The sequence below is a fragment of the Neodiprion lecontei genome, chromosome 3 (genome assembly GCF_021901455.1).
Source record: "Neodiprion lecontei isolate iyNeoLeco1 chromosome 3, iyNeoLeco1.1, whole genome shotgun sequence".
NCBI classification, from domain to species: domain Eukaryota; kingdom Metazoa; phylum Arthropoda; class Insecta; order Hymenoptera; family Diprionidae; genus Neodiprion; species Neodiprion lecontei.
The window spans coordinates 28,941,224-28,964,215 of record NC_060262.1 but is presented as its reverse complement, the minus strand read 5'-3'; the positions used below and the strand labels follow the sequence as shown (position 1 = coordinate 28,964,215).

Here is a 22,992-nt window from a genome sequence, read left to right as displayed (position 1 = left end):
AAAGCGGACAGACATTGACATGCTATACCTGTGACAAATTGATGGTTGTGAAAAAAGAAATGACATCGGTGCTGCGTAACCGTAGGTATACGTAGGTATGGGTATACGTCGTGGTCCGAGGCGTGCAATAAAATTGACAAAGGACGATTTAGTTCCGTCGTCGTATCTCGCTCGGACAAATTGGTTATTAAGTCAAGGGGAAAAAAGAATTTCGTAACAACCGTTCAATTTTACACGGGATTCAGTTGAGCCTATGTTCGTCGAATGTCGAACGTCTTGCTTCTTTGTGAATTGCAAAAGAGCGATGATACCACTTGCCCAATGGGTCACCTCCCGGAAATTTCGTGAGATCTCAAAAGATTTCACCGACCAGTGAACACCAAATTTTAAATATGATCAGCTAACCTTTGAAAAAAAAACAAACAAACAAACAAAGAAAAAAAGTCAAAACGATGATGAATCGCGCGCAGATTCCGAGCATGCTGAGCGGCCAGGCCCAGCAGCGCTTGGAGGATATGTCCTGGCTGGCATCAGGACCACCACTCGACTATCAGCAGGGTATTCCCTCGATGCAGTCCGGGGTGAAAATGTGCCATCCGGGAAGTTCCGCCCAACGGAGCCTGAAGGAGCAGCGCATACGGAGGCCCATGAACGCTTTCATGGTGTGGGCGAAGGTTGAGCGAAAGAAATTGGCCGACGAAAATCCTGACCTCCATAACGCCGACCTCAGCAAGATGCTCGGTGAGTAAGACCTCCGCATATATACTTGTATACATATTATATATTATGTATGTACATGTAAGTAATTCGATACGGTCGAGGCGGCGTGCAGCCACGTCTTTTACATGTATGCGTCTACCGCGAGAAAATCTGATTGCGGCCTGCCGCTCTGACCTCGTTGTTCCGTAACCCTTTAACTGTACGCGTATACGCCACAATGGCTGATATACCCACCGCCTTCTCGAGCCGATGATCAACTTCGCGAACAGAGCTTCGCGCTAGAGAAAACTGTTACTTCCGGCCTCGAATCGACCCGGAGGTTACTGTGGCGTCACGGAGACTCGGCAAGTCTCACCTTTCGGTTTAGGACTGAATAAGAACTCTGCTGAAATGGTTGATTTTTTTAAAACGAATTACGGTTCAAGGTTTTACCTAAAGTTCTGTGTTAATGTTTCACTGTACGAAATTCGGCCACGAGGGTTATCTAAAAAAAGTCTCTGGTGATGGGAATAGAGGGATTCAACCCAAAAAAAAAAAAATTCAATCAAGTCATTTTAGTCGTAATTATTTTGATTGATAATTGAACTATAAACATCCGAGTCAATCAGATTTACATTTTGATTTACGATGCAATATCTCAAAAATGTTTTCAAATTGAATGCAACTCCAAAGCGTACGGCAGCTTTCCTGCTCTAACCAGCGTACCAAGATCGTCAAATTTTGACAACTATGTGCTTTTTTTGCCCTCTGAAGTTCTAGACATTCATAAATAAACGCTGCGTAAAGGTTCAGCCCGTTCACAGTGGGGATTCCGGATTAAGTTTTATTCTTCTCTTTCGCTTCTTTTTCCATCTTGTCTTTTCTTTCGCGCCAATAAATATGAGTCGGTTATAATTTTGACGTAAGTATAGTAAGCGGAGTATCGACACCTACACTTGTTTCTCTGACAGCCACAAGTCTCCGGCGAGTCTTGGCCGAGCCTTTGATGTGTCTATAATGTTCCACGCGAAATAACATGTCCCGTAATGTCTTGATGTACGAGCTGGATCCTTCGCCGTTGCAGGTCGTGAAACTAAACTACTTAATGCAAGCGGTTGGAAATCGCCTTATCGTGACGGGAGCGACGCTGATTTTACAAATTCGAAATTATTCAAGGAGGTATACCTATTCCTCTTCAAAATCGACATCGCATCGTATACTTCATCTGAATTCAACAAGATTTCGATTTCTCACAATTAATTACTCTCGGAAGATCAAAGATTTTTTGCTTTTGCTAAATCGTATGATTACGAACGTTCTAATCTTTGCTTACGAAACCGGCTGCAGCTCGTCGTGCGATAAAAACTTGTGCTCGTAACTCCGTTTTTCGATACTTCTCTCGAGGCTATTCGCTTAAGAACCGCTTGGGTGAGTAGTCGGTGATTTTCAAGCGATTCGCAAACGTTTGGAGTTCTTCTACTTCACTTCTCAGCGATTTCTAACGTTAAAAAGTACCTCGAATTCGAATGATTTTCTTTTGATTCCTAAACGTTCGAAGTTCTTCTACGTGTAACGAATTTCCAAGTGACTTCCGAAGGGTACGGGTTCAACGCTCGACTTCCAGTCATTTCGAATTGACTCCGTGAGTGAATATTACAGGCCTGAATATTTCCTCGTCAGTCAGGACGGTTCTGGGTCCCTTGCCACCCAGGCGGCATTATAAGTTTATCAGATGAAAATCGGTGTATTAGGCGATTTGGTTAATGTTATTGGCATGACGCGTCGGCGATTGCTATGCGCGTCGGGTGTCGCCTCCTGCACCCGCGGAGGGCCCCCCATCGGAACGAGGCTTTTCTTTTTTCCAGACATCCTACATATTCATGCGCGTGCTGTACGTCTGATGTCCATTCCCCGTCCATCCGTCCGCCAGCCTTTCGTCCGTCCGTCCGTCCGTCCGTATTGCGGAGCTGCACACAGGCGCACGCGTTTTAACAGCGACGTATGTAAAAGTTCGTCGCCGTCGTCGCCGTCGACGTCGTCAGGGCGAAGGTGTGCGTGCGTGCAACTTTGGAACCAAATTCACAGCCGTGGTTGAACCTCGTGGAACGAGCTGGTTGGCAAGCTGCGCAAGTGCTGCACTCCGGCCGAGCACATCGGGTGTATAAAACGCTGGATGGCGCTTTGGTGTACTGTGTGGGCCTTATATCCGGCGACACGCGTGCCTGCGCATCTTTATTAATCATTGCCAACCGTTAGCCGGTCTTTCTTTCGGGGCGTATGTCAACATTAGAAATTATCCTATGGTTCTTAGAACGAGTCAGTCAGACTTTGTGGCACACGCTCGTTTTGCCCTGCAGGTCGAGGACTTCACCGTTATGCGATTAAAAACTATACGCCTGATTTTTCAATTCTGCAGTTCGAATCAGATTTTCAGGTTCACCTTTTGACACTTTTTGGGACTGTAAGTGTAAGCGAATTCTGGTAATGTTTTTCAAATCGTGCGACATTGTGAATTCAGTCAACACTTTTAGTTAGTCAAATCGTAATTGTTACTATTTCATTTGAGCTGTGATATACCTACTCGTGCGACTATTGCACGGCATCAATTCGAAACAAATCAATGGACTCGACGGTGTGAAAGAAAAGTTATGGACAGAGCAAAAAGTTTTTTAAAAAACTCCAGTAATGTTATTTGCACCAATGATAGTGAACACGAACAATTCAAAGTCCGCACTACGTAACGGATATGAATATACCCTAATCCGAATATAATACAAGCTAATAATACGATATCGACAATTGGAGAAAAGGTTTTATAATTTAACCGTTCAAAATGAAGAAACTCTGGTGCTTTCGTCCGATTCGAGTGATTTTGGGCTTATTTTGTTTACCACAGAGATCTCCAGATATTGTTTGAGAAAAATTTTGCATATAGTGTCTCTAGCATGGACAAAAACAGATATTTTTATGATTACGATATAACAACGATTAAAATCAACGATAAAAATCATGTGTTATAACTATTCTGTGATATGAGATTTCTCAACGTCGAAATCGGATTAAAAATAATCATTTTAAATATTTTAATTATGAAACGTTTTCTAAAATTCTTAATATCTTAGCTAGTGTTATCAGAATTTGGACAGATTCATTTGTACTACATATAGTAAGTATGTCGTTTCATTCGTCTTCGCTTATAACATTGGCCCTGACAATATTACTGCAGATTGTTTAAAAGATTCTTGTTTTCTATCTAACTTTTGATTAAGAAGGTGCAGGAGTACATTCATCCACTTGAGATTAGACATTGGTGCGTTTACGTAACATGATTTCATGCGAATTAAAAAAATTTCGTACCAATTAAAGCATGGTGAGAAATTTCGAGTAGCCGCTGATGAGGGATGTGAAATTTTGCAAATCAGAAAAAACTTGCCCACGCGCCTCGCCTCTAAAGTCACCGTATATTACATACCCAATGGTCACTGCAGAATTCATAACTTACTATATATTATTCTAATTACAAGCGCCTACTGTCGACGCGGCGGTTAATTAACGGCCCCGGCTTTACGAAGCAGGCGCTGAGTTATAAGAACGAAAAGAGAGAAAAAAATTTAATTTGACATGAGTAACGACCCCTGCTGCACGAAGCACGCGCGCCAAGGGACATGGATCTCAGCTCTGCCGTGCAGGCGTCTTGTTATACTTTCGGGCGTTGAAGATGATATCGGTTTTTGTTTGAATCCTAAAATTTTCAGTACGTGTAACGAACGAATTACGTCGGCTGTCATTTTCATGGAAATAATTGTCCATGAAAGAAACGCGCCTCTGCATTATACTTTGTTATATTTGATCAGTTGTACTTCACACCCAAAAGTTGCTAGGGTCTATAATGAAGCATAAAGAAGGATCAGACGGCCTGAACTTCTTCATTTCAAACGGTTTTTCTGAAATTTCCCTTGAGGACATCTTCAGAGTAACTAAGAAAAAAACGCATCATGGACAAAAAATCGAAAACAGCATGTCCAAATCGACGGAAACAAATATCGCTGGGAAAAAACTTGAGCCTGGTGGTATTGACGATGTTTTTTATTTGAATATCAGGCTCCAAAAGCGGAGATCTAGGGATTCGTAGGACTGAAAAACGGTCACCTTGCCGGTGATCCGTTAATGCAGGAAACTCCGGGCGACCTGGAGGTTTTGGAAATTGTTTTTCTGTCTAGCGGGCCCGATGATCGGGCGGCGACAAGATCGGGCGAGTCGGGACGCGGGCGGACGGCGAAGAGGACCCAATAATTGCGCATACATATAAAATGAAGAGACAGAGATGATCGGATGGGGCAGACGCGGCGGCCGAGGGACGAAGCTTCGCTCCTCTCTGCAGGCTAAGCTAAGCAATAATAAGCCATAAGCGCAGACCTCTGCATAGAATGCCAGGTAATGAGGCGGAGTGCGCCCGAGCCGCACCCTTCCTTACTAACACACCGCGGACTGCAGACAGCCTCCACCTCCACCTCCACCTCGACCTCCTCCTCCTCCTCCTTCGCCATCGTCGCAGCCCTGAGGTTACGACACACGCCGACTATTTACCTCAGCCCGAGAGGTAAGATTCTTCTGTATATTCCGTGAAAATGCGATGATAATTCAATCTCTCCGGTATAGCCGTGCTCCTCGAGTCCTCCGATGTTTCTACCTTGGAACACGCATACATGTGCGGCCTCCCGCGCATCCCGCAGCAGCCGCGTTTCACCCCGCGGGCCGAGAGTCGGTGCCGCGGGATTTGAATGTCAGAAAAAATGAATGGGGAGATAAATCGCGGGGGATTTACGAGCGGGCGATCTCTCCTCTCCTCTCCTCCTGCGGGAGGCTGCAGCCTGCCCGACTGCTTGACTACCTTCAGCCGTCTCTCCGCCTAGGATCACGGACGTCGGCAGGAGTCCTCCGTGCGAATCGACTGGTCGCCGGTTCTCTTCGCCGCGAACAAGCCGCTTATGCCTCCGGAGAATCGCGCGGTGACACGTGTGTGCGTATAGATGCATTCGGCCGATTCCTCACCCGGACGGTGCGAGTGACTCTTTGTTGTCTGACTACTGGAAGCAGCCAGCCAGCGGCCAGCAGCCAGGAGCCAGAAGCCAGGCTACGCTGACCTACTTAATATCCGCTAAAATATTTTATTCTTAGCTAACCGGATCGCGATTCACACCAGCCACCTATTGTCTATGCACGACGTATATCTACCGTGTAACTAATACGTCGAGGACACGACGGGCTCAATGATTGTGAACTAACGCAGTAGGCATGCGATCTTCAAGAACATCCAGACCGATTCCCACTACGGAACTCGAATTACGCGCTCTCGACGTGAAAAGCTGATCTTAACGTCGTACTTCTGCCGCTGTTCAAAGTCAAGCTTGTGATAAAACCGCGCTGTGATTTTGTAGCAAAGAAGTTTGCGTGATATTTTACCGTTTACAGTTTTTCGTGTTTACATTTTTTTGGGAATAAATCGCACAGTCTTTGGCGAGCTTACACGCCAAACTGATAACAAACTTTGGTGTAAGGTGTGAGTATGTTGTCCAAGAAAAATTAATTTTTCAAAACTGTATCGTTTATAAATTTTGCAAATGAATTCTATATTTACGCTATGAAAATCCACTACCGATTCGATCATAACTGTTCGCGATGATTGAAATCTTACCAAGCGGAGTAAAGAAATTTACTCGATTTCGGACAAAGCACAGCTTCTACAGGCGTGAAAGGCTGACGATGAGATAAAACTCGCGAATCCGAGAAGGGCTTGTTTGACAATACCGGGGCCAAAGTTAACGTAAGCGCAATAAGCTGGAGGTCGAGATCGTTGCCGAAGAGCGAAGAGCGAAGAGACCCGCTAAGGCTCGGCGAGGCCCACATCGGCGGCCCAAGCACCCCGCCCAACCTGGGTCGCCCACTGTCACCATTAATAATACGTCTCCCGTCCCGTGATGTATCTTTGTTGTGTTGCCCCGTGTCGGTGTTTAGCGTTCACGAAGCCTCAGCAGGGACTGTTGGCCTGCTCTCAGACTTGGGAGGAGTCGCGCATAACGCGAGCCCGACTCGCGGTCCACGTGTAAGGCATATCCTCCGCCACTCGGACGCATACCTGCCCCGTGTACGACAGGGTGAAGCCGGTAGGTGGGTATATGGGGAAAAACCGCCTGCGGTATAGAGACGACGACGCCTGACGCTACGACACTCGCATCAAGTTTGACAGTTACTTTCCCGCCGGACAAAGACGTCACGGCCGGGCCCCGGGAGGCGACTTTGTCGCATTTCGCATCAGCGGGGGGGTCCGTAACTTTTCTTCGTCGATTCTCCGTCGAATTAATTTCTCGAACGTCGCGCCGTCGGTGTGAATCGGATATTGACGGAGAGGAAAGAGAGCCGTGCTGCCCCGACTGTCGGATGTGTCTACCTATCCTTACCATTATGTCGCACACACTTACAGCCGCGTGTAATCATAATTAGATCTGGAGCAATCTCTCGATCGGTTTGTCAGTCTGTCGAACCGGCCCGCTCCGAAATTGTCGCCGGGCATTATCGGAGCGGAATTTGATGCGTCTTCGATCGAGGCTCGCATGATCGTCGGAGGAATACTAAATTTCTAATTGGTATTATTAAATTAGCTTATGCACAGAGATTGTCCGATATGTAAACGGGGCGCACGTAAGGCTTTGCCATGCGCTACGTAATATCCCTGATCTCGTGGAACTGTCGTGGGTGGGAACCTTAATTATTCTCGAGATTCCGATAAGCCGATTGTAGAAGAAAAAGGAACACGTTTCTGTATCCTCGAGCATCCAATCTCTACGACAATTCGTTCGACCTACCCGACGATCTATCGGACCCAAAATATATCTCGAAAGAGGAAGAAAAAGAAAGAGACCAAGAAATTATAAGCCGGATGGACGGACAGGATTCACTTTTTCAAAATGCGTAAAGGTGTCACGGTTATCAAGCCACGCATGAAAAATCTTTTTTACCAATTGACGAATCTATAATTCGTCAAGAACATAAGTTCTAATTACTACACACTCGTAAAAATCCTCGTGAAATTTCGGAAGCTTCTTACCAAATCTGTACGAAGATTCGCTGAAAAATCACAAAAATTATTTGGTCAAATTTTTACTAAAACTCGGGCTGAATAAATCGACTCGCTATTTCGGAATTCACGTAAGAATGTAATATCATGTGCACACAGGTACGTACTAAAAATGGTTCGAAAAAGAAAATACCCGATTCGTGAACTATATTTTGTCGGCCCACCGGTTCAATCAATCAATTTCTTTCCGTCGCCATGTGATATTCGCGATTTAATTACAACCCAAGAAGACACTCTGTTTTATAAAATAATACCAACGAAATCAAATTTTCATTTCTGCTCTACGTTCTTTCCTCCATTTCCCGTAAGCATCTGCGTATCTGTATACCCACATTATACTTACAATGAGGGAAAATTTATCGTACAAGTTACAAAAAGACGTCTAGATATAGCTACGTATATAACTCGCAAGTTCCGTTCCTCGAGGCGAGGGAAACGGAAGATGTAAAAAATGGTTAGAAAAAGGAGTAAAAGAAAAGATCGAGGATGGGGGGAGGGGGGCAGAGGGAAGAAGGGGGCGAAGAAACTAGTAGCCATTACAATACTTAACGAGAACGGAGAACGGAGAACGTTATACGGCGTCGTCTCCGATGTTGTGCGCGGGTGGGATGAATCACGCAGCGAGGGTGACGGTGACGGTGACGCTCCTCGGAGAGCGCGCCCAGGAATATTAAATCTACCGGAGCTTAGAGAGGAGCTAGCACTGCGCCTCGATAAACGAGCAAAAAGGAAGCGAGATGACAGAAATGGTTGTAGGAGGGAAAAAGTTCTTCGTCTCCTCATCATCATTATTATTGCTGTTGTTGCTGTTGTTGTTATTATAATCGTTACTATCATTATTATTGAAAACTACAGCTACAACCACAACCGGTCCACTGTCGTTATTATCGTTGTCGTTATCGGTACTATCCTGTAGTTACTTCGATTTTTATTTCTCCCTCTCTCTCTCTGAGAAGAGAGCTGGAACCTGCACACGCACGGGGTTGCAGGAGGGTCCCTCGAGAAATGAAATACAAAAGGAAGGACATGAAATAATGGTTCGTGCCCATGATGCAGGAGGCCCGGCGCACCCATATCTACGCCCCCGTGGGCCTGTGTGCTCTCCACCTTGTGCATGTGCGCTGCAACCTCCGTACGCCGGCAAGCTCGTGTATGTAACCTACGTTCGTGAGCTATGGGCACATCCGCCTTCGTTAGTCTCTGGACCTCGCGAGGATGCCTCGCCGATCCAACTTCGTGTTTCCTGGCTTGCACCTCCTCGCCTCGCTCCTGATGGTTCCCCCTGCCCTTGCCATCCTCCCGATAACTCCGGGGAAACGCCGTTTATACGTATTTAATGATAATTATGCGCGTGCCCTCGAGAAGCGAGCAATTAGCGTCGGGCGCGTGCCGGTGCGTCGATTCCCTTCGGGAATTCTAAACGTACCACGGGATACGCGAGGGTCTAATGATGGCGCCTATCTCGTATCGTGATCAGCTTGAAAAGAATCATCCCCCGGTGAAGGATACGTTGAGAATGTCTGTATTTTTTAGGCACGATCGGAGCGGGAGATCTCACGCAAAGACGATTAAAATTACTCATCTTACGGTTTGATTTTAAGGAAAGAAATGGCGGGGCCTTACGCCGCAGGACAGGCGGCCTTACGTCGAGGAAGCGGAGAGGTTGAGGGTGATACACATGCAGGAACATCCCAACTACAAGTACAGACCACGTCGCAGAAAACACGCGAAGCGAGCCCCGGGGGCCCCGGCCTCACCACCTACCGCAACAAACGCCCCTGGTTCCAGACCCAACCCCGCTGGGCCCACGATTCATCATTCCATGTGAGTATATATAAAAATGAATTTCCTCTCGTCGGCCGAGCGACAGATCTGGCGTAACAAAAAATGGAGAGACTGATTGATGGAGTGAGTATAAATCTCAGGTGTACATGTCGAACCGGTGTGTGTGCGTGCGTGTTTTGTTTCAACTTCTTCGACGACCGATGTCACCTTTCGATACCTCGTATAAATTCGTTATCTGCGGGGTGTTTTGGGTTTTTGAGCGCATGCTTCGTCAGGCTCGGAATGCAGACGCGACTAACGCACCGTGAATTTTGCCATTTGTAATGCATGCAGAGCACTCGAGCAATCCTTTTGGAAGGAACTTCCTCCTCGCGGTGGTTTCTTACACTCTTACGTACGTTCCATTCCTCGACCAACGACGTGGGAAACGATTGTGAAACGAAAGATTGCGAATTGCCTCATGATTCCCCAACTGCGGCGAGCCTCACCCGCGCAACCCTGCATCCGCCCATTCGTCAAGACGTTGCAGTGTAATACTACGCGTATGAGAAAGGATGTGTGAAAATATTGCACTTTGCGAATTTACGGTCTCGCGTAAGGTTGAACAACTCTTCTTTGCAGGGTACAAATCTTTCCGTGCATACACTTCATTCATTCCGTCATGGTGCACTTTGCGCCATGAATTCTTCAGTTCGAATCGGGTCATATGCATGTGAATTTTCATCACTGCAAACGTTTCACCGCAATCGCTACTAAGAAATGCACTAGTTCTTTGTCTCTATCCATTAGGCCAAGAATATTTTGAGTTCCGTTGAAAATTCAAAATTGCTTAATTATTTGACGGATTAATTGGTCCATGAAGGGGTTTGCTTCTTGTTCAAACTGTTCTGAAATCCTGTGTAGTTCATTTAAAACATAGTAAGAACACGCCGTAAGAAATAGCGATCTATGCGGAAAATACCAGCTAGCGATTGCGTTAAGTGCAATTCAGACATTTTATGTGCTTGCCTCGATGATTCGAGAAATTTGTGAACTTGCACCCATCGCTCCAAATCGCAATGATTATGGTAATTGCATGGATAAAAAACCGGCCACAACTATAGCAAACTCTGACCGCGCAACCATAACGTCTCCGAAAGTGATCCTAGGATAAGCAGTATTGAGTTGCAATGGTTGTTTAGCGAAGAGCCGCACGACCTCCGTCGAAATATAAGCATTATAGCCAATTCAGACAAGCGAGGTGTCCCTTGATGGTCGATACCGCGATAACCGGGGTCCCAGTAAGTGGGTAACTTACACGCCAGCTGGTCGAGGTGAGCATAGTGCCCGCCTCACACTTCTGCAAAGTCCTACGAGAGGACGATGCACGTGCATGTACCTGTTCCTCCAGAGATTGGGTAGCACTGGTGTTGAACGTGCGTGTTGTTACATCTATGCACTGCACTTTCACGCCGTAAACGCGTTATCGCCGATGGAACGAACTCCGGCTGGTGAGAAGGTGTAGTCGTACGAGAAAAACTAACGATCAAGGATAGTCTTTGACCACGTAGACTTCGCTTGACGCTATTTTCCTCGAGATAACCAAGCCGCTTACGCTGCGCTAGCTGCTTGTGACTGCCGATAACGAACCGCGATATCTGCTCGCAATCGGTCGATAAATAATTTGTGATAACGCCATTTCGCAGCTCCATATGCACTGCAGAATCGCACAAGCCGCGTAAGAAGGCGCGATGATTTATTCGCGACAACGGTTGACCCTTGAAACGAAATGATCTGTGTTTCAGGACTAAAATGGATAACTATCAAAGCATGCCGCAAATGTCCTGGGGAGGGCACTCGCCTATCGCGTCTCTCTATCATCAGCAACAACAACAACAGCAACAGCAACAGCAACAACAACAACAACAGCAGCAACAGCAACAGCAACAACAGCAACAACAGACAATGCAAGAGTACAAGTCAGAAAATAACTCAATCTATGGAAGTCCTTATACACCGATCATCCACTCGCCAGATATTTCACCCGTCGCCAGTCCTGAACCAGATGGTAACAATGACAAGTTTCATTTACGGTAGTCGCGTCACTGATCTCTAATTTTAAGATCGTCGATATGATATATCGATTCGGATAGGATATTTATACTTGATGAATTTTGCCGATTTTTTTATACACTAAACTCACAAAGTATGTTTATGAATTGGAGGGTGGACACGGTAGTTGTGTTCAAAAGAAACTACCTACGACTTAGCATGTGAACGGTTATATATGGTAATTAATGGTGGCATAAATATTCATACAGCCAATTGAATATAAATTGCAATATATAATGGTGACTTTCAAATGGAACGAGCCGGTTGCTCCGTTTACAGTTTTTGCCAACACTGATTAACCTGCGGGCTCATTCGTAAAACACGGACGCGCACCAAGACGGCGGTGTGCAAACGTATTTTAAAAGTGACAACTCTTTTCCGAGTATATCGTGCATTTCTGTTTCAGGATTTTCATTGAAGATCCAGTTGCGCCATTCTCAGCGACTGTTGTTATAATTATACGTGTACACGCGTTTCCATAGCTAATTTTTACTTGTAACATGACGAAAGCAGTCGGTGAAGTGTATTTTGCTCGTAGGCGATGGGACACACCTTTCTTCGACACAAAATCCAGACCCAGAGAGAGACTTAATGGAGGGCACATCCAAGCAGCACAACGATCATGAACAGGCAAAGCAGCGATATGCTTTCATGAGTGGGGACAGTCAATTACATCCCGCTCACAGCGTTGCCAACATATCGTCCTGCCAGAACACCGGCATCTACACGGATACTCTGACATACAAGAAATCCGTACGTATCACATCCTTACGTTAACATACAGATAATCATACGTTCGTAACTGTCAATTCCAAAGCGTAAAGTCTGGTTCGTTCATACTGGTATATTATCATAAGGAGCATAGTTTTCGGATGAACAAAGAGTCGATTTTTATATTTAGGTCTGACTTAGCTGCACTCTTTGCACTACTGCGGTCAAGTATTGACATGTTAAAGCTAGTTTCGATTCAACTCTGCATCCAGATCGTTACAATGATCGGTCGAAGCGCGGTTTTAAGTAGCCGGGATCCAGTTGATGCTGAAGTTACTTGGAAAATAGTTCATCCAGTAGGCAACACTGTGCGCACTGATTAGTCAGCCACAACCGTTCCGTGAATGCTCAATGATCCGTAAATGAGTCTAGCATTCAAATGACTATGCATCGCATATTTAACTATTTGCATTTCCGACGCAGTTTGACCTGCTGAAGGCGCACCCAGGTTGATTAGTGAAAAATGAGCTATTCCCGAACAAACCGAAAACTGACATACGCTGTATTATTTTATTCATTTAATTTTTTTTGTTTTTAATCTACCACCATGGCACACAAGTCACAGTAAAAATCATGGAAACACTGTGCCGGTTTATAATATGTTACCCAGAATGTGAATATGGAACTTTTTTCAAGCAGGTGAGCTACCTGAACTTCGAAAGGCAAACTTCGAGTATAGCAGCGATTGGAATAGCCAACGGAATGATGGTATCATGTAACAAACTGCGATCAGGTTTTGAGAATGTCGGATCTGTTACGGGAACATTTTACCCACCAGTCGCTTCACCGCATGACCAATCAATGCACTACAGTAATAACCAGTCAACAAAATCGAATAATTATCCGATGCAACCTAACGTTGAAAATAATTACAACCCATGCAACAATAGGCAACAATCGATTGGAATACGCGGATCTTCAGATATTTGCTCAAGTAAGAAATCACATCACGTTGTTAGTCGTGAAATTTCGCTGTTCCCTGTCAATGCGGTAACTCTAACTCTCTTTGAAATCTGCAGACGTCTCCCACAGATACTCTCAAATGTCTCATCATCAAGATTACTCGTCGGAAGGCGGTTCTGGTCAGCAGCCAGTGATCATGGGGCACTTGGATCCGGGCATGGGGGAGGATGAAGAAGACCAAGCCCTGCAACTTGAAAAATATTTCAAGTATCCGCACCCGACGTCAGTAGCTCATTCCAGTTTATCTTCCCAAAATCTTATGGACAATAATCACAATTATGCTAGCGACTTGCGATACTATGCACCCCAGCAAAGCCAACTAGATCTCTCGAATGCCCAATGCGTTGTTGACGATCCAAATAAGGATAATCAATGCTCTAGCGTCAGTATCGGACATTCAATGGAGCAGTACCACCAGAGCATGGAAGCTGCTAAATACAACGAACAACAACACCAACACCATCAGCACCAGCAACAACAGCAGCAGCAGCAGCAACAGCAACAACAACAACAACAACAACAACAACAGCAGCAACAACAACAGCAACAACAGCAAATTTCTCAACAAAATCAAAGTGTCGAGCATGTGTCAAAGTCAGATGATGATTTTAGCGTTATTCTGGCTGACGTTCGCAAAACATGCTACAGTAGTTAGGTTCTATAAATTTTCTTCGTCTGGTCACGGATTCAAAACGAACTTGATGCATTGTGTGAAATAGATCATGCTTGGTATATTTTATAACATACTTGTCATCAAAGCTTACGCTGACCTCAGACTTCCGAAGACACGTGGATTGGTCTGATCACGAAAGAAAAAAATCGAATGGATATAGAATTCAAAAAAGCACCGGGTGATAAGAAATGGAAAGAGTACAGGTATAATTCTGAAAAGTAAAATGACTGAGTTTTTGAATTCTTCTTCATCTTCTTCCCCTGATTCAGCTTCGTCGAAAATTGGATATGACCATGTTTTTACTCTGTCGGCATAGCAGGTTTGTCATTGTTGTAATTTTACTGAATTTTCCATCAAGTTTGTGCTCCAATCACTGGTTTATCTTATTCACGAAATTCGTGCAATAGATACCCTGACAATTTTCTCTTCACGTTTGTTAGATCGAGCATGTAACATGGCGCCACGATTGGTGGAAAGTACGTATAACCCATTTACAGATTAGAAACGACAGCGTGACCTCAACCTCGAAGCGAGAGTTCTCGAGGATACTGCAATGAGTCGAGGGCGATCCTTGAGCCACAAAACTTGGTAGAAAATTGTACAAAAGTTGAAAGGTTATTGGAGAGTGAAGCCACGGCAACGGCCCTGATTTATATTCATCTATATATCGATTGTTTCATTCTGGTAAGTAGTATTAGCACTGATTAGACGAAGTTATGATCAAATCATTAGCTTGAATTATTCTTATAAAATAAAACACCTATACATATATCCCTCGTAATATTATTATTATTAATATTATTATTATTACTATTATTATTGTTATTAGTGTGAAATTAAAATGCAAAGTGAAGATAATTAGATAGACTGTAAGCAATGATCGGGAAAGTCAAACTCTTAGAAAAAAAACGAATGGATGAAAAATTGAATTAAATCTTTCATATACATAATTGTGATACAGGTAGACATTTTTTCCGCTAAGACTGTCTCTCGCGCACTGTTTTTCGCTCGATGAAATTCGGTAAATGACGGTGAAAAATTGGTATAACTTATTATATTATATAATAGACTGATATATTCGAGACGACGAATCAGTACAGCGAATCAAGTGTAAGCTTGCCAGACTTTGAAGGACGGAAAATAGTGCTAGGAAACATTCTTAGGAATGAATCAAAAATTTATTCGTAAAATATTATATTTTCTAAACTGGCCAAACTGTGGCTTGCCACGGATTCAGTGTCTCATGCGGAGAAGGTTCACGCTACTTCTTAAAATTCGGTATAATTTGATTCTCTGTTGTTCGTATAATTTATTGTTGGGTTTTTCTTATTACCGAACGCGAAAGTAAGCTTCCGAGTACTCATTTGCAATATCACTCCACAATTCGGCCATGTTGGTTCACTTCCATTTACGCATTCATGAACGGCGAACGTGACTAACTGTAAGTTTTGAGAATTATTTGTCAGCCGTCAGTATCATGAGTTGCCTGGTTTGAACTGTGGTTTCGCTAAAATCTTATTTTCATTATAAGTAAAGTAAAAAATATACCTAGATATACATATAGAGAAAAGATTGTTAGACAAAAATTAGACGCTGTACTAGATTGATAATTATGTACGAAAACGAGGCATGCGTAGATTTTACAATATATACTGTATTTTTAAAAAAATAAACAATATTTTCACCGAGCATATACGCGCGTGTAAAATTTTTCTTTCTCCGATGGATTAAATGAGACATGTTGAGCTCGGAACAAGTAAAACTAAGAAAAAAAAAAGAAGGTTTTATTTGAACGCAGTGAAACGCAACGTGCAATCAAAATAAAAATACCAAGACATATTTTATTTTGAAACGAATTGTCAACAGAAATAGTATATACCTAATTCAATTTCGCGAGTAAACTGAAATAAGTCACTGAAATTTCGAATAATTTACAATTGCATTGAAAAATTTTTGCGTTTCCGTAATTGTATCAATCAAGTTTTTCGATGTTTCTATATCATTACGACGCATATACGGGAGGAATCTAGTTCAGGCAGTTCACAAGGCTGCAGAGAAAGAATCTGGTTTTTCTTTTTATTAAATATAATATAATATATGTATATAAAAATATGTATATAATTACAACATTATATGCAAAGCATAAAACATGGTGATGTGATGTTATACAATAAATATAACTTTTCGTAACTTGACTTTGTATACCGATAAATTTTACTTTGCAGTGATGAAAAGAAGGAAAATATTAAAAATTAACAATGTGTTCATACACCTATATTGAAGTACGGCATATAGTATATTATACATATACCTACATAAATATTAATTTTTCCAGTGAATATCTTCTCCGTATCGCACATATATACACAGAACTATGATTTATCACCGAAAGTTCCAATTGTATACTTATAGTTTACACTTAGTAGAATTACTGTAGTTATACCGTTACAGCGTTGTGTAAAATTTAGCTCAGCATTACGTAATACTACTATTTCTATTATTATTTTTATGATTATTTTTCTTCATTATCCATTATAGTCCCTATCTGCGTTACTCTATTGGTTTTTATATACATACAATAATAATGTCACCATTTTTCTCTCACGTTTTTTCAAGTTTAACACTGCCGAGACGTGTTCATCGGTGAACAAAGTGACAGCCGGCGTTATACCGACCCTTTCGTTTAATATTCTTAAAATTAACTTCTCTATTGACTGTGACTATTCATGATACTCAAATCGCAATTCGTGAACCACGATTTATGTGTATAGAAGTAGTTTCTTCGTACGGATTTACGAATCGCAACCACATCTCTATCACAAAAGAGAACATTTCATCGATTTCAACCAAGGCATTGTAATTTCTTCACAATACGCGTGAACGAAAAGTCGGAGAGGATTTAGAGAACGATACATTTGTAGTGCGTAAAAACGGTGTCGCGATAAAAAGATATTCAATAAGCACTACAAGCGAAGAAAAACGACTTGTATAGTCTAAAGCATCAATAATTTTAATTGCACCTATTGCCTTATTCAATCCTAGTGAGCTGTGCTACACTTGGCAAAAACACGTGAAGTTAATGTAGTTAGATTGCTAGAATAGCTACCTCGCCCACTGTCTCAATTCAAGGCTTCATTAAAATTAATTATTATAATATACAGTATCGATTATTTCAATTGCAGTATACAATCATAAATATCTATGGCAGTTTTTTGGTGTATAAAGTGATTTTAAGTATAGATGTCATTTAAATGGATTGATAGCTCTCCCACTGCGAATTAAATAACAAGTATGATTATTAAATATCGTTAAAAGTACGATTACGTGTATAGATATGGATGAATGAAAATTGGAATGGCATGAATAATGCAGCGAGGAATACTATTATTGTGATCATTAATATTTAATTAATAATTCGGAATGTCAATTAGAGGGTATAAAAAACATTTCAATGCAAGCTAAGAGTATTTCTATCGAATTTTAAGTAAATCAACATTCTCAGAGAGCAATCACTTAAATCAAGTGTTCAAATCGAAGGCGAGTATTTTGACTCTTGGACAATGGTTATTTCGTGATGAATATGAAAATAATCAAATTGTGGAAGGTATAATTATTTTCAATGAAAAAATAAAGCTAGAGGGTGCACCGAATGTTGTAAATCTACTTGCAAGTTCTATCTATCCTGCATTCTCACCACATTCAAAACAAAAAAGTATGGATGCTGTTAAACAGCAAAAAAAATAATATTTACGTGAAATGCTGCATTGAGATGATGTAAATTTCACCCCAAGTCTGACCAAGATAATAAAATCCGTGAAACTGCTTTTTAGCACAAAGCATACAGCAATTTTAATATATATTTGGAATGTGTTTGTGAAAAGTCACATTGGTCCTTTCTGTGTATGCTTATTGTGTCAATCCAATAACTTACAAATGTCAAAATACGTTAAGTGGGTTACCAATCAATCCATTCAATGAAACTAAACGAAAAAAATCGTTGCAATAAATTATCAAACTTGATTTTCAATCACATACTCAACATTTTATGCGAGCTAACAATTTAATTAGTTGATTTATGTACAATTTTAGGTCTAACCTCGAGCAAGAGTCTAACAGCACCCAGCAAAATATTGCCATAGACCACTTTTTAAATAGTTAACAGAGAGATGAAGCATCCTTATTGCAAAATACTTAGATCTCGACCAAAACATTTGACATCGATCGTAGCTTCGAACCCTGGTACAACGTTAGGCAATGGATACTGAACCAAACCAGTAACTGAAGCATTACCGAACGCCATTCAAGATTCTCAATAGAACAGAGAGAGCACCATTTATAAGACGGCACGAATCAGTTGATGTACTAAAATCACGTGACACGATGTCCTCAATGTATCCTTGGGAGCGAAAGATTCATCGTTGGATTATTTTTTAATACACAACAAATGGCCGCGTGCAAACGTCAGAATAGTACTAATCTTTGACGAATATTCAGCACACTTCTTTGGATCTTCTTACGCTGAATTCACACCAAAATATTTAGAAAGAATTTCAAATGGCAAGAATAATTACCGCCCAATTATACTAAAGGCCTCTCCCTCAACTGAAATAAATGCTTTCAACAAAACAACCTGACCGAATGAACAGAAATGAAAACTTTTTCCAAGTGGATACAAAACGTCGGATGAATTTCGATGTTACTGTTGTATTTAGTTATTATTTTTCGCGTTGAAGATAAGAGGCCTACCTATCCCTACAAAGGCAGTTTTCATCAGACTTTATTTGGTGTGAATGTCGCCTCAAGTGTTACGACCTAAATAGGTGTGTAGAAATTAAAGCTATTACGTTCGCAGATGTCATTCGTCCCACAAACAATTCTGCTTCAATTGTGAGTAGTATGAAAATATAAAACACTTCTTGCATGTTTTAATTCCGCAGCGGTAAGAGCTCGCTGGTTTTTTACCGTCACCTTTACCCTTGCAGAATTTTAGTCCGCACGGATACCAGCCTATACACAGTTCTAACGAACAAGTACAGGGTGCCCATAAATTTGACGTATCTGCACATTTGGGCAATGACACAGGTTTCGACTCATTCCCCGCCTGTTGTGTGACTGGGGTAGTCGTGAAGTTACGCGCTGTTGCCATAAGGGCTGCTTCCGAAGAACCTGACAATTGATCAAAATTACTGTAAGTCTTTTTCTCAGAATGATCAGAGGAAATGGATCGGGGATATTACTTGGGAATCTAATAACGCGGCATATTTCAATAGCATTGCATACTTCGCGCACTAATCCAGGTATTGTTCGAAATTTATGAAAATGCAGTTTAACATATTTGATCATGTCTAAGAGAAGAGTTAAACTTTTCCATGTTTCAGATTCATCGCAATGACGATTAAGAGGACGGATGATCTAACAACATCAGACAAAATATAGTGTCTATCGAATTGCAAGTAACCAGATGTAGAAGAACATTTCAATTGCGATCGAAAGAATTTTTAACAATTTCTTCAACCTTTCTGCCTTCTAGGAAGTAAAGTTCATGCCACACTCTGAAGGATGTGCGAATATCCGTGTATTTTCCTCAACTTTCAGAAATGATTTAACTCGGAAATTTCATGACATTCTAGGTTCAAAATGCCATTCAGAAAAACTTGTTGATTCATCGAAGATGATGACGTTTTCAAAGCATGTACTGAAACGATTACTCACCAGGTCTTTGCACCCATTGTTTCAGATCATCGTTTCTCGTGTAGGTCGTGTCAGCAGCTTCTCCACATAAGGTAGCAACATGCTTAGAGATGACGCCAGATTTGGATACGTCGAGAAACAAATCCATAGTATAGTTACTATGACCCCTATCCTCTTCGGCGATACGAATTGTGCCAGGATTTTTTTGCCTCAGCTTAGACATTGCGTCGGATGATATAAAATCCATTTTGTAGAAGTGATTGACAAAACACATCACTTGATACTGATTTTGCCCGCGCTCCTCCTCCCCTAGTACCAAAGCTTTTATCACCTGCACCTCCTGCAATTCAAAATCAAACACTCATTTCAGATGAAAATAAGTGCAATAATGATATCAATTGTGTGAATCGGACAAGACCGATCTGTCGTAAGATTCTGAACCTAATTAAGTTGACCTTGGCTAATTTCTTCTGATACAACATTATCTCTAATTTCTCTTATCTAGTAATCAATTGCGCCAGTTTTAATCGAAATCTTACATCGTTAGGGATCAGCTGAAATAGAGATGTTTCCCTGTGAAAGTTGACTCAGATATGGAGGAACAATTTCAAGAATAGATTCTATAATTGTACAATTTATCGATAATATTCTTCTTCAACAATTTCTAAGTGACAATAGGTTTTGAATGACAACTGACTTGAATCAACCAATCAATGAATTACAACGTGGATAAAAGAATTCACTTCATTTCATAATTTTTGATTCGTCATTTTCATTCTGAAGTTCATGAGTCGTAATCAATTTCTATATACATTCAATTCTAGTTATAGAAGAATAACTTTATTCGTCAAATTCAACAGGAACTGTTCTGCCCTTGAAAACTATTATCGATTACATAGAACTGCAGGAAGCCAAAAACAATCCGAGAACATCTATACTCACATTTCTGAAATCTACGAGCTGTGTGACCAGCGTGCCATCGGATCGCTGGAACTCAAGGCTTATAGTATCGTCAGTAACGTTGGAGGAGATCGTCTCTAGAAGGATATCTCCACCCTGTAAAATCACATTTTAGGTTAGCCCTTCGGGGTCGAAGAAAATAACAAGTCAATATCTGGTTTGCGATAAATGAAATGCGTGCAATTACCTGGTTCCTCACGTTTATCAATAAATGGGGCATGCAAACGCCGCAGAGGCATTGCAGCACCGAAATATACACCAGTGCTATTTCACCAAACGTCTTCATTTTGTCGAGTAATTCGAGTTCGAAATGAATACGAGGAGCGCCGCATCCCAAGGGACGCGGTGATATTTTCGTAACGATTGTTGCATCGGCCGGGAACTCGTTAATAACGTGAGATGATGCTAGACAATTGACGAATCTCTGTCTTCAACATTTCATGCACTCTACCTTTTGTTTTTTGGTTTCTTTTTTTACTTAGACGCCAAACTCCAAGACCTCACTAGCACGGGCAACCCACCCATTCTCGTAGAATCACAATCATCACAATCACGAGCAGTGATACCAGCCAGAAGCAGCTCGAACTTTGAACTTCGTACTTCGAACTTCAAAATCCCCAAATCCCCGCAACGATTGTACCGACCGTTACGCTATCTGAACGGAGATGGGAAACACTAGATTTAGCGCGCAGATTCAAAACTGTTTCTCTGCTCATGATGAACTGTTCGGACTGTACTTGTAAAATAGAAGGTAAAAAATTTTCTTAGACAGTCTTTCGATTTGTGAAAGATACAATCACAGTCTAAGGTATTCAGTTTTCACACATATTTCGATGTACTTGTATATTTTTTATTTAAAAACCGCTGATTCAAATTAATTTTTAATCGCAAACGTTCCCCTCGAAATACTCGTATTCATCTTTTGACGAATCAGCCTACCAGAATAGACGATTAATCGTATTTCAAACTTACCCTAATACAAAAAACGAAATTCCCTCAAACGTGTCGGTTAATTTATTGCTTATGAAAAACGACCAAAGTCATGTGTTTCTGTAATTCCAAGTTCAACATGAAATAGACTTCATAAATCAAAGTACTAGTGACAAAACATTGCCCAATATTGTAGTAAACAACTATTTACAACTTAAAGTCTTTCGTGTTAACAAATCTATAAGCAACTTTCTTATTGCTGGTGGCTGAAACGGTATAAATTTTAAAAAATATGCTTATAAACATAATTTGTTATTTTCACCTCACGTTTACAGGGTCTGTTACATGTAAATTACGAATACACCTCTAGGTGAAATAATTGATGGTTCTGGTTCCGATCGTTGAGATATTTACGTTTTGCCTACGGGGCATCTCGTTTCGAAGCTGGCATGCAGACGACTATTTTCACCGCAAGCGATAACAGCAAATAACGTTTATCATGGAAAGGATCGCGCATTATCGATGTAAATACTGACAAAGGAAGCAAACTCGGCGGCGTTACGTTGCGCAAAATCTTCATGGTGTAAATGTAACATCAATCCATTACATTACATATGTGCAGGTTTCGCTACCAATATTCAGTACAACGATTATATGCGACAATTGCAATGAATATACTTCACAATGACATTCATCTCATCGGCAATATCGAATATACCCAAGGGCGGTTTCACCGAAGCGATTGAGGTGTCAATGTCATTCGACATCATTTTGTAATCTCCGAAATCACACTGAAATCACTAATATTAAAATAAAATTCTGCTTTAATAATCATCGAGGTAATCGTTGGTAGTCATGAGAAATTATTTAGGCTTGCAGGAATCTTTTTGTAATCCGAAAAAATCATTTGAAATTTTATAAATCGTGAGGAAATCATACGAGATCTTAAAAATCATGAGAAATCCCGTAATCAAAGTATAATTTATTTGTCAGGTAATCTCTCGTAATAAATCTGTAAAATGTAAGTAATCACGAAATACGTGATCATGCTACCAATTTTTTCTTCGGTGAAAGACCCCTTGTATATACATACCATTTAGAAAGGAACATCGATACATTTATAAAGCCTCTACGTATGTTCTCGTTCCTCCTCGTCCCTCTCGAATCCGATAAACTTTTCCGAGCATTCACGCTACGGGTCAATAATTGTTTGCATGGACAATAATTGCCCGAGTTATTCAACGAAGATACATTGTACGTCTATGCATAATATAAGCAACGAAAGGGTTCGCCT

At 41.5% G+C, this 22,992-nt stretch overlaps 2 protein-coding genes across 2 annotated transcripts in view; one reads left to right on the top strand and one right to left on the bottom strand.

The window, feature by feature from the left end:
• LOC107220696 (putative transcription factor SOX-15) overlaps positions 1-17,052 on the top strand; it is a 30,326-nt gene extending 13,274 nt beyond the window's left edge. Inside the window, exons 4-9 of the mRNA XM_046733518.1 lie at positions 471-741; positions 9,436-9,658; positions 11,404-11,666; positions 12,249-12,463; positions 13,121-13,415; positions 13,501-17,052. Coding sequence (XP_046589474.1) covers positions 471-741; positions 9,436-9,658; positions 11,404-11,666; positions 12,249-12,463; positions 13,121-13,415; positions 13,501-14,099 — 1,866 coding nt within the window. The 3' untranslated portion in view covers positions 14,100-17,052. The remainder of the gene's footprint in view (positions 1-470; positions 742-9,435; positions 9,659-11,403; positions 11,667-12,248; positions 12,464-13,120; positions 13,416-13,500) is intronic.
• LOC107220710 (out at first protein) lies at positions 16,180-21,385 on the bottom strand. Its single transcript, XM_015659401.2, has 4 exons — positions 20,956-21,385; positions 20,751-20,864; positions 19,830-20,148; positions 16,180-19,283 (listed from the first exon to the last, which is right to left on the bottom strand). The coding sequence occupies exons 1-4, from the start codon at positions 21,052-21,054 to the stop codon at positions 18,973-18,975; spliced, it is 843 nt and encodes a 280-aa protein (XP_015514887.1). The 5' UTR covers positions 21,055-21,385; the 3' UTR covers positions 16,180-18,972.
• Between the last annotated feature and the right edge of the window lie 1,607 nt (positions 21,386-22,992).

Bases quoted from the DNA above. Each gene is read 5' to 3' on its own strand.
- LOC107220710 (XM_015659401.2), bottom strand. From the start codon at position 21,054: ATGAAGACGTTTGGTGAAATAGCACTGGTGTATATTTCGGTGCTGCAA. The intron at 20,865-20,955 runs GTAATTGCACGC...GTGATTTTACAG, and splicing joins TGATAAACGTGAGGAACCAG to GGTGGAGATATCCTTCTAGA. The intron at 19,284-19,829 runs GTGAGTAATCGT...ATCAATTGTCAG, and splicing joins ACAATGGGTGCAAAGACCTG to GTTCTTCGGAAGCAGCCCTT.